General features: G+C 35.0%; 1 protein-coding gene across 1 annotated transcript in view; it reads right to left on the bottom strand.

Annotated features, from left to right (window-relative positions):
- DNAH14 (dynein axonemal heavy chain 14) overlaps window positions 1-20,353 on the bottom strand; it is a 400,020-nt gene that overhangs the window by 264,866 nt on the left and 114,801 nt on the right. The window contains exons 21-23 of the mRNA XM_037737730.1: window positions 17,827-18,072; window positions 8,662-8,783; window positions 7,277-7,448 (exon numbers count right to left, since the gene is read on the bottom strand). Of these exons, the coding sequence (XP_037593658.1) occupies window positions 7,277-7,448; window positions 8,662-8,783; window positions 17,827-18,072 (540 nt within the window). The remainder of the gene's footprint in view (window positions 1-7,276; window positions 7,449-8,661; window positions 8,784-17,826; window positions 18,073-20,353) is intronic.

The following is a 20,353-nucleotide window of genomic DNA, read 5'->3' as shown; positions in this document are numbered from 1 at the left end:
AGACAGAAAATTAATAAGGATATCCAGAACTTGAACTCAGATCTAGACCAAGCAAGCCTAATAGACATCAACAGAACTCTCCCTGTCAAATTCACAGAATATACATTCTTCTCAGCACTACATGGTACTTATTCTAAAATTGACCACATAATTGAAAGTAAAACACTCCTCAGCAAATGCAAAAGAAAGGAAATCATAACAGTCTTTCAGATGCAATCAAATTCCAACTCAGGATTAAGAAACTAATTTAAAACTGCACAAAAACATGGAAACTGAACAACCTGCTCTTGACTGACTACTGGATAAATAATGAAATGAAGGGAGAAATAAAGATGTTCTTTGAAACCAATGAGAATGAAGATACAATATACCAGAATTTCTGGGACACATTTAAAGCAGTGAGTAGAGAAAAATTTATAACACTAAATGCTCAAAAGAGAAAGAGAAAAGATCTAAAATCGACACCCTAATGTCATGATCAAAGGAACTAAAGGAGCAAGAACAAACAAATTTGAAAGATAGCAGAAGACAAGAAATAACTAAGAGCAGACAGAACTGAAGGAGACAGAGACACAAAAAACCATTACAAAAAAAAAAAAAAATCAGTCAATTCAGGAGCTGGTTTTTTGTAAAGATCAACAAAATAGATAAGACTGTTAGCCAGATGAATAAAAAGGAAAAGAGAGAAGAATCCATTAGATTCAATAAAAAAATGATAAAGGGGATATCACCACCAATTCCACAGAAATAAAAACTACCATCAGAGAATACTATAAACACCTCTATGCAAATAGACCAGGAGATCTAGAAAAAATGGATAAATTCCTGGACACTTATATCCTCCCAAGACTAAACCAGGAAGAAGTCAAATCCCTGAATAGACCAATAACAAGTTCTGAAATTGAGGCATCCATTAATAGCCTACCAACCAAAAAAAGTCCAGGACCAGACAGATTTACAGCCAAATTCTAACAGAGGTACAAAAAAGAGCTGGTAACATTTCTTCAGAAACTATTCCAAACAATACAAAAAGAGGGAATCCTCCCTAACTCATCTTATGAGACCAACATCATCCTGATACCAAAACTTGGCAGAGACTCAACTAAAAAAGAAAATTTCAGGCCAATATCCATGATGAACATCGATGCAAAAATCCTCAATAAAATACTGGCAAACTGAATCCAACAGCACATCGAAAAGCTCATCCATCATAATAAAGTTGGTTTCATCCCTGGGATGCAAGGCTGGTTCAACATATGCAAATCAATAAATGTAATCCATCACATAAACGGAACCAATGACAAGAAACAAATGATTATCTCAATAGATGCAGAAAAGGCCTTGGACAAAATTCAACAGCCCTTTATGCTAAAAACCCTCAATAAACTAGGTATCAATGGAATGTATCTCAAAATAATAAAAGCTATTTATGATAAACCCACAGCCAATATCATACTGAATGGGCAAAAACTGGAAGCATTCCCTTTGAAAACCAGCACAAGGCAACATAGTACTGGAAGTTTCACCACTCCATTCAACATAGTACTGGAAGTTCTGGTCAGGGAAATCAGGCAAGAGAAAGAAATAAAGGATATTCAATTAGGAAAAGATGAAGTCAAATTGTTTCTATTTGCAGATGACATGATTGCATATTTAGAAGACCTCATCATCTCAGCCCAAAATCTCCTTAAGCTGATAAGCAATTTCAGCAAAGTCTCAGGATATAAAATCAATATGCAAAAATCACAAGCATTCCTATACATCAATAACAGACAGAGAGCCAAATCATGAGTGAAATCCCATTCACAATTGCTATAAAGAGAATAAAATGCCTAGGAATATAACTAACAAGGGATGTGAAGGACCTCTTCAAAGAGAACTACAAACCATTGCTCAAGGAAATAAGAGAGGACACAAACAGTTGGAAAAACATTCCATGCTCATGGTTAGCAAGAATCAACATCATGAAAATGACCATACTGCCCGAAGTAATTTATAGATTCCATGCTATCCCCATCAAGCTTTCTTCACAGAATTGAAAAAAATCAAAAAACAAGCAAACAAAAAAAAAAACCCTTAAATTTCATATGGAACCAAAAAAGGGCCTGCATAGTAAAAACAATCTTAAACAAGCAAACAAATAACAACAAAAAAGCTGGAAGCATCAGGCTACCTGACTTCAAACTATACTACAAGGCTACAGTTATCAAAAGAGCATGGTACTGGTTCCAAAACAGAGATATAAAACAAAGAAACAGAACAGAGGCCTCAGAAATAACACCACACATCTACAACCATCGATCATTGACAAATCTGACAAAAACAAGCAATGGGAAAAGTATTCCCTATTTAACAAATGGGGTTGGGAAAACTGGGTAGCCATATGCAGAAAGCTGAAACTGGATCCCTTCCTTATGCCTTATACAAAAATTAACTTAAGATGAATTAAAGATTCAAATGTAAGACCTAACAGCACAAAAACCCTAGAAGAAAACATAGGCAATACCATTCAGGACACAGGCCATGGGCAAGCACTTCATGACTAAAACACTAAAAGCAATGGCAACGAAAGCCAAAATTGACAAATAGGATCTAATTAAACTAAAGAGCTTCTGCACAGCAAAAGAAGCAATCATTAGAGTGAACCGGCAACCAACAGATTAGGAAAAAATTCTGCTATCTACCCATCTGACAAAGCCCTAATATCCAGAATCTACAAGGAACTTAAACAAATTTACAAGAAAAAAACCAAACAACTCCATCAAAAAGTGGTTGAAGGTTATGAACAGACACTTCTCAAAAGAAGACATTTATGCAGCCAACAAACATATGAAAAAAAGCTCATCATCACTGGTCATTAGAAAAATGCAAATCAAAGCCACATTGAGATACCATCTCACACAAGTTAGAATGGCGATCATTAAAAAATTAGGAGACAACAGATGCTAGAGAGGATGTGAAGAAATAGGAACACTTTTACACTGTAGAAGTATAAATTAGATGAACCATTGTGGAAGACAGTGTGGCAATTCCTCAAGGATCTAGAAATAGAAATACAATTTGACCCAGCAATCCCATTACTGGGATATACCCAAAGAATTATAAATCATTTTACTATAAAGACACATGCACATGTATGTTTATTGCAGTACTGTTCATAATAGCAAAGACTTGGAACTGACCTAAATGCCCATCAATGATAGACTGGATAAAGAAAACGTGGCACATATATACCATGGAATACTATGTAGCCATAAAGAAGGATGAGTTCATGTCCCTTGCAGGGACATGGAGGAAGCTGGAAACCATCATTCTCAGCAAACTAACACAAGAACAGAAAACCAAACACCACATGTTCTCACTCATAAGTGGGTGTTGAACAATGAGAACATGTGGACACGGTGGTGGAGGGGAACTGACAGGGGGTGGGGTTTATGGGAGGAATAGCAGGGGGTGGGGAGCTAGGGGAAAGATAGCATTAGGAGAAATACCTAATATTGATGATGGGGTGATGGATACAGCAAACCACCACAGCATGTGTATACCTATGTAACAAATCTACACATTCTGCACATGTACTGCAGAACTTAAAGTATAATTTAAAAAAAAGTATTCAGATCAAAGCTGTAATAAAACATCTCCCAGCAAAGAAAGGCCCAGGACCTGATGCTTTACTGCTTAGTTTTACAAAATATTAAAAATTTAACTAATACCAATCCTCTCATAGTCTTCCAAAAAATAGAGAAGGGAATAATTCCAAACTCATTCTGTGATGCCAGTATTACCCTGATACTAAAAGAAGACAAAGACACATTAAAAAGAAAACTACAGGCCCATATCCTTAGTAAAAATTGAGGCAAAAATCTTTAACAAAATGCGTTCAAACCAAAGTCAACACATTCAAAATGTACTTCATCATGTCCAAGTGGGATTCATCCCAGGGATGCAATGATGGTTGAAATATGCAAATCAATCAGTGTAAAACATCAATTCATTAAAATAAAGAACAAAAATCATATAATCATTTCAACTGATGCTAAAAAAGCATTTGATTAAATTCAATATCCCTCTGTAAAAAGAACCCTTAATAAACTGAATATAGAAGAAACATACCCAACATAATAAAAGCCACATATGACAGACTCACAGCTAGTATTACACTAAATGGGGAGAAAATAAAAGTCTTTCCTCTAAGACCTTCCAGATCTTCCAGACAAGGGTGCCCAGTTTCCCCACTGTTATTCAACATAACACCGGAAGTCCTAGCTAGAACAATCAGAGAAGAGAAAGAAATAAAGGTCATCCAAGTTGGAAAAGAAGAAGTGAAACTCCTTGTTTTGCAGATGATTTGATTTTATATTAGGAAAAAACTAAAGATTCCACCAAAAAACTATTAGAACTGATAAACAAGTAAAGTTTCAGGATACAAAATCAACATCCAAAAATCAATAGCATTTCTATATTCCAAGAGTGAACAATCTGAAGAAAAAAATCAAGAGAGTAATCTTATTTACAATAGCTACACATAAAAATAAGTACCTAAAACTCAATCAAAGAAGTAAAAGATCTCTCTAATAAAGAATATAAAACATTGATACAAGAAATTGATGAGGACACCAAAAACTGGAAGGATATTATATTCCGTATTCATGAATTGTAAGAATCAATAGTGTTAAAATGTCCACACTACTCAAAGCAATGTATAGATTTAATGCAGTCCTTATCAGAATACCAATGTCATTTTTCACAGAAATAGAAAACCTATCCTAAAATGTATACTGCCACAAAGACCCAGAATATCCAAAGTTATTCTGGGCAAAAGGAACAAAACTGGAAGAATCACATCACGTGACTTTATATCACAGAATTACAGTAAACAAATAGCGCAGTAGTCACATAAAAACACACATAGACCAGTGGAATGGAATGAGAAATCCAGAAAGGAATCTGTACATCTACAGTGAGCTTATTTTTGACCAAGGTGCCAAGAACATACATTGGAAAAAGGGCAGTTTCCTCAACAAATGGTGCAGGAAAAACTGGATATCCATATGCAGAAGAATAGAACTAGATTCCTGTCTTTCATCATATATAAAAATCAAATCAAAATGGATTTAACACTTAAATCTGAGACTCAAACTATTAAACTACTAAAGGAAAACACCGGGAAATTAGAATATTAGACTGGGCAACGATTTCTTGAGTAGCACCTCATTAGCACAGACAACCACAGGAAAAATGGACAAATGGGATTATATCAAGTTAAAAAGTTTTTGCACAACAAAGAAAACAATCAACAAAATAATGTAGAGACAACAAACAGAATTGGGAGAGAGTATTTTTAAACTATCCATCTGACAAGGGATTAATCAGTATTAATAAAATATACATGGAGCTCAAATGTATACTGCCTACATTGTGTCTGTGTGTCTGTTTTTATGTGTATACAGGAAAAAAATAATTTAATAATCTGATTTTAGAATGGACAAAACGTCGGAATACATATTTCTCAAAAGAAGATGTACAAATGGCAACCACGTTGTATTAGTCAGGGCTCTCTAGAGGGACAGGACAAAATAGGATAGAAATATATATGAAAGGGAGTTAATTAAGGAGTACTGACTCACACCACCACAAGGTGAAGTCCTACAATAGGCCGTCTGTAAGCTGAGGAGTAAAGAAGCCAGTTTGAGTCCCAAAACCTCAAAGGCAGGGAAGCCAATAGTGCAGGGGCTCTGTGGCTGAAGGCCTGAGAGCTCCTGGCAAACCACTGGTATAAGTCCAAGAGTCCAAAAGCTGAAGAACTAGGAGTCTGATTATCAAGGGAAGGAAGCATCCAGCAAAAGAGAAAGAGAAAGGCTGGAAGACTCATCCAGTCTAGTCCTTCCATGTTCCTCTGTCTGTTTTTATCCTAGTTTCACTGGCACTGATTAGATGGTGTCCACCCAGATTGAGGGTGAGTCTGCCTCTCCCAGTCCACTGACTCAAATGTTAATCTCCTTTGGCAACACCCTCACAGACACACCCAGGAACAAAATTTTGCATCCTGTAATCCAAGCAAGTTGACACTCAATACTAATCATCACACAGGTATATGAAAAAGTGTTTATTATCACTGGCCATCAGGAAAATGCAAATCAAAGTGACAATGAGATATCATCTCACTTCAGTTAAAATCGCTTTTATCGAAAAGACAGGCAATAAGAAATGCTGGTGAGGATATGAAGAAAAGGGAACCCTTATATACTGTTTGTGGGAATGTAAAATAGTATAACCACTAAGGAGAACAGTTTGGAGGTTCCTCAAAAAACTAAAAAAAAAAGAGATTAAACATAAGATTAAACTATTCCACCGTTAGGTATATACCCAAAAGAAAGGAATTCAGTATATTAAAGAGATATTTGCACTCCTGTGTTTACTGCAGCACTATTCGTGATAACCAAAATTTGGAAGCAACCCAAGTGTCTGTCAACAGATGAATGGATAAAGAAAAGGTGGTACATATACACAATGGAGTACTATTTAGCCATAAAAAAGAATGAGACATCATTTGCAACAACATAGATGTAACTGGAGGTCATTATGTTAAGCAAAAAAAGCCAGGCATAAAAAGACAAACTTCACATGTTCTCATTTGTGGGAGGTAACATTTGAAGCAATTGAAATCATGGAGCTAGAGAGTAGAAGGAAAATTACCAGAGGACAGGAGGAATAGTGGAGAGAATGGGGGAGAGAGAAGAAGAAATGATTAATGTGTACAAAAAACAGAAAGAATGAATAAGGTCTAGTAATTGATAGCTGAACAGGTGACCATATTCAACAATAATTTAATTTTACATTTTAAAATAACTAAAAGATTATCAGATTATTTTTAACACAAAAGATATTATATTGTATTCCTGCATTAAAGTATCTCATGCAACCCATAAGTATATACACCTACTATGTATCCACAAAAATTAAAAATATTTTTAAAAAGTATTAACCTCCTGAAGGAAATCATGTCTTATATTTAAAAATAAAAGATAGGACAGTTCTCTTAAAAAATAAAAGATAAGTGAACATGGGCACTCCAAAGTTTGATAATTTGCCAATGGTCACTTTTCCTTTTGATAATGTTTTTATTAACTGTATAGGTAGTGAGAGTTTAAAAAAATTGTTGGCAGCTAGAAAATCTGCACTGGAATTAGCTTCTGCAGTAGATTACATTACATAACTTTTACTTTACTTTTGTAGAGTTAAATGATTTACTGCTTTAGAATTGCTATAATTTTACCTCAAGGCTTTTCTTTATACGTTCAAGATGTATATTACAATTTTGCAGAATTTCAAGGACTCCTGCAGAGGTGGTTATTTGCAAAGCATTCAGTTTATTTTGTACTTTTGACATTATTTTTTTCCACATGGAAATCACTTGAGAGAAAAGTTTTGTTTCTGCTGGGAGTTGCCTTTAGAAACAAAATTAGATGTAATTTTATTTTTTGAAGACACTATAATTTTAAAATCTATAATATAAATGCATTGTCATGAAATACTATTTGAGTTATAAAACATTTGATGTTAAATTTTCTTGATAAATCATCAAAGATACTTTTTAAGTGCCTATTATGTACAAGTGATGCACATGGTAAGAAATAGATAAATTAGACACAACAACCATCATTTAACAAGATTATACTTAGTGTACGGTGGAAGACAGTATATACAAGTTCTACACAAAGTAAGGAGAAATAATTTGTGTCCTAAGAAATTAATAAAACAAAGGGCTACTGGAGTTCTAGAGTGGAAATGGGATGTCAAGAGCTTCTTGGAGAAGAGGCTATTTAATCTGTGTTCTAAAGGAGGAGTAGAGTTTTGATGTGAAGAGAAGGCAGAGAGGGTATTCAACTTAGAAGCAAGATTATAGAGGTATGTATAAAAACACTGAAGTTCTATTAATGGTTACCTCATCTTAGAGGATAAAAAAATGTAAGGTCCATGTCAGCCTTGGTAAAGAAATTTTCCCTTACAAAATATTATCATTATCTTCTCCCTTTGGAAAGGGGACGCAAAATCCACAGGTGATGTGATAAGCCATTAATGTATTAATTTTAGTTTTGTTTTTGCTGTTGTTGGAATTGAATCAGGGAAATATTTTCTAAAATTATATAGTTGAATTGTTTCACTTTCTCTGCTCAACTATATTTCCCACCCCGCTTCCACCCTAGCCTCAACCTGATTCAAGCTCCTCTTTCAGCTTCCCGAGTAGCTGGGATTACAAATGCCCACTACCAGGCCCACCTAATTTTTGTATTTTTAGTAGAGACAGGGTTTCTCCAAGTTGGCCAGGCTGGTCTTGAACTCCTGACCTCAAGTGATGCACCTGAATGGGCATCCCTAAGTGCTAGGATTACAGGCATGAGTCACCATGCCAGCCAACAATGACGTATCTAACACTTCTTTCTTAGCTCTTTATATTTTTATACCAATAATCAAGAAATAAGGCTTATAAAAATTATGCTTATAATCATTTATGAAAGAAAAATAGTGATTCAGCAAACTATACTCCTATGTCTATAATTAGGATAGGATGGTTTGACTATTCATTGAAGAAATGACTTCTCAAGAATTAAAGAAAATAATGCATTTTAACCTGTATATGGTATATTCTAGGTATTTTACCTTTGTATTTCTGAAGAAAGAAAGATTGGTTCAAGATAAAGCCAATTTCTTTGGCAATTCATCCATTCCTCAAGGGTGTAAGAGAAGAGAGTCAAGTTTTGATCCCATTCATTCACAAGATCCTACAATGACAAAAAACACATACATACAAATCTAAATATATAAAATTATTCTATAAGAGTTACATAACAGAAACAGATCAGAGGTGATTATCAGTCACTGACATACAGAAAATAATTAATAGGTCACATAAATGAATGTAGATCAAATTATATTTAGTTTTAGGAGAGGTTTAAGATGTCTTGTTCATCCAATTTCTGTCATATTTACTATACAACATACAAATCTTTTTGTAAGAGATTTGAGTAACACACATATATATGTAGAAATTAACATGAATGTCTAGTGCTCAACACTTATTTTCTACTTCGTATCACAGAGGAAACATAACCAGGAATGTGATATACATATTATTTCAGTCCTTTCTTCAAGCATAATTTCACATATAGATACACGCATAATATCCTTCATATCAATCTATAAATATAAATAGAACCATATTATATACATTGTTTTACAACTTGCATTTTATAACAAATAATGTCTTCTAAAGAGGTTTCATGTCAGTACTTGTACATTATCTTCCGTATTTTAATGATTTTCAGGATTATGCTATGTTTATTAAAATAATAGGAAAATGGTTAAAAATCAAATAATATTAAAAGGCTTATTTAGAAACCAGTGGATTTGCCCATCCTCTAACTCTGGCACCTCATGGAGAGCCATTTATAACCCATTTATATTTGACCTCTGGTACTTACTTCCATGCTTCTTACTTTTTAAATTTATTTTATATTTCAATAGATATTTATTAAGATATCACTGACACACAAGAAACAACACATATTTAAAGTATACAATTTTGGCCAGGCACGGTGGCTCACACCTGTTAATCCTGTTAATCCCAGCTCTTTGGGAGGCCAAGGCAAGCGGATCACTTGAGGTCAAGAGTTTGAGACCAGCCTGACCAACATGGTGAAACCCCATCTCCACTAAAAATACGACAACAAAGCAAAAAATTACCCGGGTGTGGTGGCAGGGGCCTGTAATCTCAGATACTCAGGAGGCTGAGGCAGGAGAATTGCCTGAACTCAGGAGGTGGAGTCTGCAGTAGGTGGAGATTTTGCCACTGCACTCCAGCCTGGGTGACAAAGTGAGACTTCATCTCAAAAATAAACAAGTAAAAAAAGTATACAACTTTATAAATTTTAACATATTCTTCCACTTGTGAAATAATCACCACAATCAAAATAACAAACATATCCATTACCCTGAAAGTGTTCTTTGTGTCCTGTTATAATTCCTTCTTCCTATCTCTTTCTACCCCTACCCCCAGGCAACCACTGACCTACTTTCTGAAACTATAGAATAGTTTGTATATAAACGGAATCATACAATATGATTTTATATAAACGGAATCATACAATATGTATTCACTTTGATCTAACTTCTTTCACTTAGCATAATTATTTGAGATTGATCCATTTTGTTATATATATCAATAGTTTGTTTTCCTTTTCTGTATAACTTTTAGGTTCAGTAGCATATATGTGCAGGTTATACAGGTAAATTGCATGTCACAGGGATTTGGCATACACATTATTTTGTTACCCAGGTAATAACATAGTATACAATTGCTAGCTTTTTATCCTCATCCACCTCCCACCCTCCATCCTCCACCCTCAAATAGGCCCCAGTGTCTGTTGTTGCATTCTTTGACCTCCATTCCCATCCAAGATGCTGTAAAGAATATAATCTCATTCTTTTTTATGGCTGCATAGTATCCATTGGGGGTATATATACCACATTTTTTTTTTAATCCAGTCTACTGTTGATGGGCATTTAGGTGGATTCCATGTCTTTGCTATTGTGAATAGTGCTACAATGAACATAAGCATGCATGTGTCTTTATGATAGAACAATTTTATATTTCTTTGGGTATATATCCAATAATAGGATTGCTAAGTTGAATGCTAGTTCTGTTTTAAGTACTTTGAGGAATCACCACACTGCTTTCCACAAGGGCTAAAACTAATTTACATTCCCACCAGCAGTGTATAAGCATTCTCTTTTCTCTGCAACCTCACTGGCATCTGTTATTTTTTGACTTTTTAATAATAGCCATTTTGACTGGTGTGAGATGGTTTCTTATTGTGGTTTTGATTTGTATTTCTCTCATGATTAGTGATGTTGAGAAATTTTTCATATGCTTTTGGCCACATATATGTCTTCTTTTGAAAAGTGTCTGTCATATCCTTTACTCATTTTTTAATGGAATTGCTTTTTTTTTTTTGGCCTGTAAATGTGTTTAAGTTCCTTATAGACTCTAGATATTACACCTTCATCAGATACATAGTTTGCAAAAATTTTCTTCCATGTTGTAGGTTGTCTGTTTACTCTGTTGATAGTTTCTTTTGCTGTTCAGAACCTCTCTAGTTTAATTAGGTCCCATTTGTTAATTTTTGTTTGTATTGCAATTGCTTCTGGTGACTTTGTCATGAAATCTTTGCCTTGGCCCTTGTCCAGAGTAGTACTTCCTAGGTTATTTTCCAGGGTTTTTACAGATTTAGGTTTTAAAGTTAAGTCTTTAATCCATGTTTAATTGATTTTTATATATGTTGAAAGGAAGGGTTCCAGTTTCAATCTTCTGCATATGGCTTGCCAGTGATTCCACTGAATATAACATTATTTCCCTATGGCTTGTCTTTGTCAACTTTGTCAAAGATCAGATGGTCACAGGTGTGTGGCTTTATTTCTCAGCTCTCTATTCTGTTCCACTGTTCTATGTGTCTGCTCTTGTACCAGTACCATGTTGTTTTGGTTACTGCAGCCTTGAATAATAGTTTGAAGTTAGGTGATGTGATGCAATGCCTCCAGCTTTGTTCTTTTTGCTTTAGTATTGACTTGGCTATTTGGGCTCTTTTTTGGTTCCATATGAATTTTAAAAGTTTTTTCTAATTCTGTGAAGAATGTCATTGGTAGCATAAGAAAGGAACTGAATTTGTAAAATGCTTTGGGCAGTATGGCCATTTTAGTAATATTGATTCTTCCTATCCATGAGCATGGAATATTTTCCCTTTTGTTTGTGTCATCTCTGATTTCTTTGAGCAATGTTTTGTAATTCTTGTAAAGATGTTTTATTTCCCTAGTTTGCTGTATTCCTATTATCTTATTCTTTTTGCAGCTATTGTGAATGGAATTGCATTCTTGATTTGGCTCTCAGATTGGATGTTGTTGGTATATATAAATGCTACTGATTTTTGTACATTAATTTTGTATCCTAAAACTTTGCTTAAGTAGTTTATCAGATCTAAGAGCTTTTGTGCAGAAATTGTGGCATTTCCTAGGTATATAATCATATGGTCTACAGACAGACACAGTTTGACTTTCTTTCTTTCTATTTGAATGTCTTTTATTTCTTTCTCTTCCCTAATTGCTCTGGCTAGAACTTCTAGCACTATGTTGAATAGAAGTGATGAGAGACAGCATCTTTGTCTTCTTCTGGGCTTCAAGGGAAACGCTTTCTTTTGTTTATACAGTATGACGTATGATGTAGGCTGTGGGTTTATCATAGATGGCTCTTATTATTTTGAAATATGTTTCTTGAAAGCCTAGTTTGTTGAGGGTTTTTAACATAAAGGAATGTTAAATTTTACTGAAAGCTTTTTCTGCATCTATTGAGATAATCATGTAGTTTTTGTTTTCAGTTCTGTTTATGCAATGAATCATACTTATTCGTTTGTGTATGCTGAACCAACTTTGCATCACAGGGATAAAGTCTGCTTCATCGGAGTGGCTTAAATTTTTTGATGTGCTGCTGGATTCGGTTTGCTAATATTTCTATGTCCATGTTCATCAAGAATATTGGCCTTAAGTTTTATTTTTTCATTGTGTTCTGCCAGGTCTTGGTATCAGGATGATTCTGGCCTCGTAGAATGAGTCAGGGAGAAGTCCCTCCTCCTCAACTTTTTGGAATCATTTCAGTAGGAACGGTACCAGCTCCTTTATAGATCTGTTAGAATTTGGCTGTAAATCCATCTAATTTTGAGATTTTTATTACAGATTCAATTTTGAAACCCATTACTGGTCTGTTCAGTGATTCAGTGTCTTCCTGGTTCAGTCTTTAGAGGTTGTATGCACGCAGAAATTCATCTCTTTCTTCTAGTGTTTCTAGTTTGTGTGTATAGAGGTGTTCATAGTAGTCTCTGAAGGCTTGTATTTCTGTCAGATCAGTGGTAATGTCCCCTTTGTCATTTATAATTGTGTTTATTTGGATCTTCTCTATTTTTTTCTTATTATTGTAGTTAGAAGTCTATCCATCTTAATTTTTTCAAATTACCAACTCCTTAACTCAGTCTTTTGGATGGCTTTCCACATCTCAATTTCCTTCAATTCAGCTCTGATTTTGATTATTTTCTCCTCCTAGCTTTGAGGTTGGTTTGTTCTTGTTTCTCTAATTTCTCCAGTTGTGTGTTAGATTGTTAATTTGAGATCTTCCTTTTTCAAGTGGAAGTTTAGTGCTATAAACTTCCTTATTAACACTGCATTAGCTGTATCTCAGAGATTCTGGTATGTTGTATATTTTTTCACATTAGTTTCAAATAATTTCTTGATTTCTCTCTTAATTTCATTATTTACCCAGTAGCCATTCAGGAACAGGTTATTCAATTTCTATGTAATTGTATGGTTTTGAGCAATCTTCTTAGTATTGATTTCTATTTTTATTGCACTGTGGACTGACAGTGTGGTTGGTATGATTTAATTATTTTAAATTTGTAAAAACATACATTACTGTGGCAAGACTCCTGAGTGCTTATGAATTATGAGGTTTTCTGTTCTGACTTGTGGATATAGGCACTATTCCAAGCACTGTGTAAGTACCAGGCATTGTTTCCTCTAATTTTCTCAAGTAGTTGTTTCCCTGACATCTGGCAGTTTTCTCACATTCAACTGTCACTGATTAGGTCTGCTGAATGCTTGTGCAGTGACCTGCCACAAATCTATGAAGATCTCTATCTCTTTAGCTCTGTCTTCCCTAGTAGTTTATCCTAAATGGTCTAGCCTCCATTGGTTCTCCAGACCTTCAAAGGCATCTCCTCGTAACAGGGAGTCTGCCAGGCTTTGCCTGTATTCCTCTCCATCTCCCCACTCCAAGGTCTGGAAACATAAGGAAATAAGTTGATAGAATCATAAGGCTTATAGTGTTTGTTTCTCATCTCTGAGGGATCTGTGTCCTTCCTTGCCTGACACCCAGTGTTCCAAAAACCATGGTTCCATATATTTTGTCTGGACTGCTTTGGTTACTTCAGGCAAGCTGGTGCTGTGGTTTGAATGTCCCCTCCAAACTCCATATTAAGATTCAATTGACATTGTAACAGGGGTGACATGTGGCACATTTAAGACGTTATTAGTTCAGGAGGGCTCTGCCCTAATTAATAGATTAGCGCTATTATCATAAGGGTGGATTAGTTATTGTGGGAATTTACTGCCTTTCTCTTTCCATTTTGTGCATCTTGTGCTTCACTTGCCCCTCTGCCTTCCATTATAGGATAATAATGCAGCACAAAGGCTCTTGCCAGATGCCAGCCCCATGCTCTTGGATTTCCCAGCCTCCAGACCATAAGCCAAATAAATTTCTTTTCTTTATAAATCATCCAGTATGTGGTATTGTTGAGGCAGTACTAAGTGGACTAAGACAGGTGGTAAATCTGGTCTCTCTGCTCCATCTTGCTTGGAAGTAGGGGTGTGTGTGTGTGTGTGTGTGTGTGTGTGTGTGTGTGTTTCTTTTGAGCTTAAATGTGCTTAATTTATCATTTATTAAATTCACTTTCCTTAATGAAGGCATTTAATGCTCTAAACATTCATTTTCATAGGGCTATAGCCAATTGTGACTGGTTTGAAATGTGATTTTCTCCTTGTTACTTACTTTCAAATTTAAAAAAATTAGATTACATTTCCTGTATATTCTGATAGTTACTTTAAAATTTCTATTGTTGTGGGTGTTTTGCCTTTCTTGATGCTTTTCTGCTGTTCATTTTTTTTGTTGTACTACATTTGATTAAAGAATAAATTCCATTTGGTTTATTTTTTGTATAATTTTTTCCCCAAAGTTTTAATTAATTGACATTTTCCCTAAATATCACAAATAATGGGATATCCATTTGTTGTATATATACTTTCTCTCTCTCTTCCATCTATCTTACAGATGATGTACATATATGTGTGTGGGTATGATCGTGTTAATTTTGCTATTTACTATCTCTATATTATTACATGTCATGTTGAGTTTCTTGACACTTTAAAATAATTCTTAGGTATATTACTAAATGTAGGTTTGCACAGTGAGGGACTATTAGGGAACACTATACACTGGACTATCAGGGAACACTGTACATGCTTATAAGGTCATATTTTTCCATGATCTAAATTTATCCTTTATGCCAAAATTAAACTTTCTGACATTTCCTCATAAGCAATTAGTGTTTCCACAAAAAGTTATTTTTGGTATTCAAACTAGTAAATATTCAATGTAATTTTTATGTAAGTATAGAAATGATTTATTGAATTCAAAGGCAAATTGTAGAATCCAAAAGATTGAAATAATAAATAAAATTATAGAAAATGAGATGATGTGGTCTTCTAAATATACAATCATGTCATCTGCAAATAGAAACAATTTAATCTCCTCTTTTCCTAACTGAATACTCTTTCTTTCTTTTTCTTGCCTGATTGCTCTAGCTAGAACTTCCAATACTATGCTGAATTGGAATGGTGAGAGAGGGCACCCTTGTCTAGTGCCAGTTTTTCGAGGAAATGCTTTCAGTTTTTGCCCATTTAGTATGATATTGGCAGTGAGTTTGTCATAAATGGCTTTTATTATTTTGAGATATGTTTCATCAATACCTAGTTTATTAACAGTTTTCAGCATAAAGGGCTGAAATTTTGTCAAAGTCCTTTTCTGCATCTGTTAAAATAATCATGTTGTTTTTGTCCTTGGTTCTCTTTATGTGATGGATTACATTTATAGATTTGCATATATTGAATCAGCCTTGCATGCCTGGAATGAACCCTACTTGATTGTGATGGATAAGCTTTTTGATGTGCTATTGCATTCAGTTTGCCAGTATTTTATGGAAGATTTTTGCATCAAAATCTCCTTAAGATGATATGCAACTTCAGCAAAGTCTCAGGATACAAAATCAATGTGGAAAAATCACAAGCATTCCAAAACACCAATAATAGACAAAGAGAGAGCCAAATCATGAGTGAACTCCCACCCACAATTGCTACAAGGAGAATAAAATACCTAGGAATACACCTAAAAAAGGACGTGAAGGACCACAAGGACAACTATAAACCGTGGCTCAAGGAAATAAGAGAGGACACAAACAGATGGAAAAACATTCCATGCTCATGGTTAGGAAGAATCAATATCATAAAAATGGCCATACTGCCCAAAGTAATTTATAGATTCAATGATATCCCCATCAAACTACCACTGACCTTCTTCACAGAACTGGAAAAGACAACTTTAAACTTCATATGGAACCAAAAAATAGCCTGCATAGCCAAGACAATCCTAAGCAAAAAGAACAAAGCTGGAGGCATCATGCTACCTGACTTCAAACTATAACACAAGGCTACAGTAATCAAAACAGCATGGTACTGGTACCAAAACAGAGATATAGACCAATGGAACAGAACAGAGGCCTCAGAAGTAACGCCACACATCTATAACCATCTGATCTTTGACAAACCTGACAAAGACAAGCAATGGGAAAAGGATTCCGTATTAATAAATGCTGTTGGAAAAACTGGCTAGCCATGTGCAGAAAGCAGAAACTGGACTCCTTCCTTGCACCTTATACAAAAATTAACTCAAGATAGATTAAAGATTTAAACACAAAATCCTAACACCATAAAAACCCTAGAAGAAAACCTAGGCAATACCATTCAGGACATAGGCATAGGCAAGGACTTCATGACTAAAACACCAAAAGCAATGGCAACAAAAGCCAAAACAGACAAATGGGATCTAATTAAATTTCAGTTTCTGCACAGCAAATAAACAATCATTAGAGTGAACCAGCAACCAACAGAATGGGAAAAATTTTTTTGCAAGCTACCCATCTGACAAAGGGCTAATATCTAGAACCTACAAAGAATGAAAACAAATATACAAGAAAAAAACAAACCCATCCCAAAGTGGGCGAAGGACATGAACAGGCACTTTTCAAAAGAAGACATACATGAGACCAACAAACATAAGAAAAAATGGTCATCATCACTGATTATTAGAGAAATGCAAATCAAAACCACATTGAGATACCACCTCATGCCAGTTAGTATGGCGATCATCAAAAAATCTGGAGACAACACATGATAGAGAGGATGTGGAGAAATAGGAACACTTTTACACTGTTGGTGGGAGTGTAAATTAGTTCAACCATTGTGGAAGACAGTGTGGTGCTTCCTCAATGACCTAGAAATAGAAATTCTTTTGACCCAGCAATCCTGTTACTGGGTATATTCCCAAAGGATTATAAATCATTCTGTTATAAAGACACATGCACTCGCATGTTCACTGCCGCACTGTTTACAATAGCAAAGACTTGGAACCAACCCAAATGACCATCAATGATAGACTGAATAAAGAAAATGTGGCACATTTTACGTCATGGAATACTATGCAGCCATACAAAAGGATGAGTTCATGTTCTTTGCAGGGACATGGATCAATCTGGAAACCATCATTCCATCATTCTCGGCAGACTGACATAACAACAGAAAACCAAACACCACACGTTCTCACTTATAAGTGGGTATTGAACAATGAAAACACATGGACACAGGGAGGGGAACATCACACACTGGGGTCTGTTGGGGGTGGGGGGCTAGGGGAAGGATAGCAGGGCGTGGGGAGATTGTGCAGGGATAACATTAGGAGGAATACCTAATGTAGGTGGTGGGGGATGGAGGTAGCAAACCACCATGCCATGTGTATACCTATGTAACAATCCTGCAAGATCTGCACATGTACCCCAGAACTTAAAGTAAAAATAATTAAAAAAAAAAAATGAAAACATTTTTCCTTTGCCATATTACCTTAATGGGCCCAATGTGGGGAGATCCTTTAATTGTTGCAAGTATGACTTGAGACTCTTCTAACTGAGCTGATATGTCATCTATAGATGGAATTATGAAGATAGAGTAAACCTCTGTGTGATGAAGAACTAAATGCAAAGGAGTAGTGCTCCAAAAATCAATAATCTTAAATAGTATTTTTTCAAGAGCCGCTTCATTAGTTGCTGAGGTTGATATATCTTTTATTTCATTTTCGTATTGCAACATCTAAAATAAACAAATTATTCTTTAGTATCCAGTATAGCAAATAATTCCTGATATGTTTAAAATGGAAATTTTAAATGCACGTTTTTAAAGGCACATAAAAATATTGAAGATCTAATTCCAATTAGGTTTGTATCCTTAGCAGAGACTTCATGGTCTATCCTTTATGACATATCTTTTTGAACCTTAAAATCATCCTATTGACATTTTTTATAATCAGGGAATATTTCTAACTTTCCTGATTCTAGCCAGTTATAGAGTATATACCTTCTGTATATGTGTAGGTGGAATTATTTCCTTCAGCATTCTTTCCTCATCACTAATGCCAACTGCTTAATTATTTTGTGACATGCTTTTACTCTCTACAATATTCTTGGGATATTTTCATGTAAGAGAATGCAATTCTGATGGATCCAGATTTCCATGGCTTCCATTTCTTTGCCTCATTTCTTTGAGGATACGTGTTTCTTAAAATACACTAGTGGAATATACACAGACTTTTTTTGCCATGTGCACTGACCTGCAATTCTTATAGGAAAAGATCCTGATATAAGATCTCCAGAGTCACTCACTATAATACAGATACTCAGAGATCTTCTCATCTACATATCTTAAAATTAACTAGTTGGACTTATTGTTTTATCCCTGGTAGGTAAGACTTTACCACCATTCTTATATGCCATCTCTATGGTGCTAAAGAATAATGCCCAATTCCTATGTTTTAGTAATGCAACTCAGTGGGGATTTGGAACAGATATGACTAGTTTTCATCATTTCTCTTATATGCTTGCCAAAGATGAATTATAAGGATGGTGGGATCAGTTACTGCTTATGGCATTAAGTAACAGCTTTGGGAAAGAAGCCTACCTTTTGACATAGATTATTCAGCCAAAGGCAGATAAGGAACTATAGAACCATCAAAGTTCTATGCTGAAGAAAGAACTTTGTGCCTAATGCTAACATTCTGAAATTGCTAAAAACTAAATCCAGACACTGATAATGCATAAAGCAAAATTTCAGTGAAGTGAATTGAGCCTTGTCAAGACTTTATGGTCAAAGTACGCGACCTGACTGACAAATGGTCAGATCTTACAACTTACTTGATAATAGCTGGGTGGTTTTAGCTGAGTCTTGATGCCTGTAATTAATCATCTAACTTTATTATAAAACATATGGCTTTCTAAAGTGAAAATTATCAACCATAAAATGATAATATTCATCATATGCATACCATTGAGCTCTTGCTCTTAATTTACTCCATGAAATGCTTTTCATGTTGTAGGTTTTTCAGAGCCTGCACAACATCTTGGACAAAATGGTTGTCATATAAATGCAAGCCATCATAATTTATTTATTTAATAGGACTTCTAATATGGCCTATCTTGGAAAGTCTTGCAGCATAACCACTGTCTCTAGGTCAATCCTCTAAAACATAAGTTTTAATAAATGAAGGATGAGTTTCTGGGCCAAATCCTGTCCAGTTGGCATCTACTTTATGCTAGATACGTTGTCAGATTTCTACAGGATGACCAAAATAATCCAGGAACTCTTAAAATTCACTTTGAATTACCAGGTGATTGCCTCCTTATCCCTTCTATTATAATTATCTTCAAGAAGAAGGGATTTCTCTAACTCCTCACTACAGTGTTTCAAAGGCTGAAGACCTTGTTCACTTCTGTTCACACATCAAACCGTCCTAATTGGGACCCACTAAAAAATGCATGGGACTTCCTTTTTAAACTATCTACTCATGTTAGACATGTAATAGCTCATTGGAACCCTTTGAGTTATTACAGGCCACCATCCCCACATAGGCCACCAGCTTCTATACTATATACCTGTCTACCCTAACTTTTATGGCTTGCTGCTACATTTAGTCTGTACAATTATCACCCTTTATCTAACTTAACCAAGAGTAGCTCCAATAACCCAAGACTGGGAATGAAAATAGCACTAAAATTGTGCTGGATTTTATGCATGCTGATTTGAAATAAACTCATCTATTGGTATTTGTTCTTATGTTCTAACGTCATCTAGCTATCTTGCTGAATTCCTCTTGGGCATGTATATCAGTTGGGCATGTATAATGGTTAGGAGGCTCTAAGATGAGATATTTAGATACAATGAGGATTATAACAGTAAGAGAAGGTTCAAGAATTATTTCATGATTTTTAGTGAAAACAATTGGAAAATGGAGCTACCTTCAACTGAGATGAAACATAGAGGAAGAGTAGAATTTAGGAGGTGAAGAATAAAAAGTGAATGTTTTTGACATGTTAATTTT

This window comes from Cebus imitator, unplaced genomic scaffold, assembly GCF_001604975.1.
Source record: "Cebus imitator isolate Cc_AM_T3 unplaced genomic scaffold, Cebus_imitator-1.0 Scaffold42, whole genome shotgun sequence".
Lineage (NCBI taxonomy): Eukaryota > Metazoa > Chordata > Mammalia > Primates > Cebidae > Cebus > Cebus imitator.
Note: the sequence above shows the minus strand (reverse complement) of the source record. Positions and strands in the feature narration are given on the sequence as shown.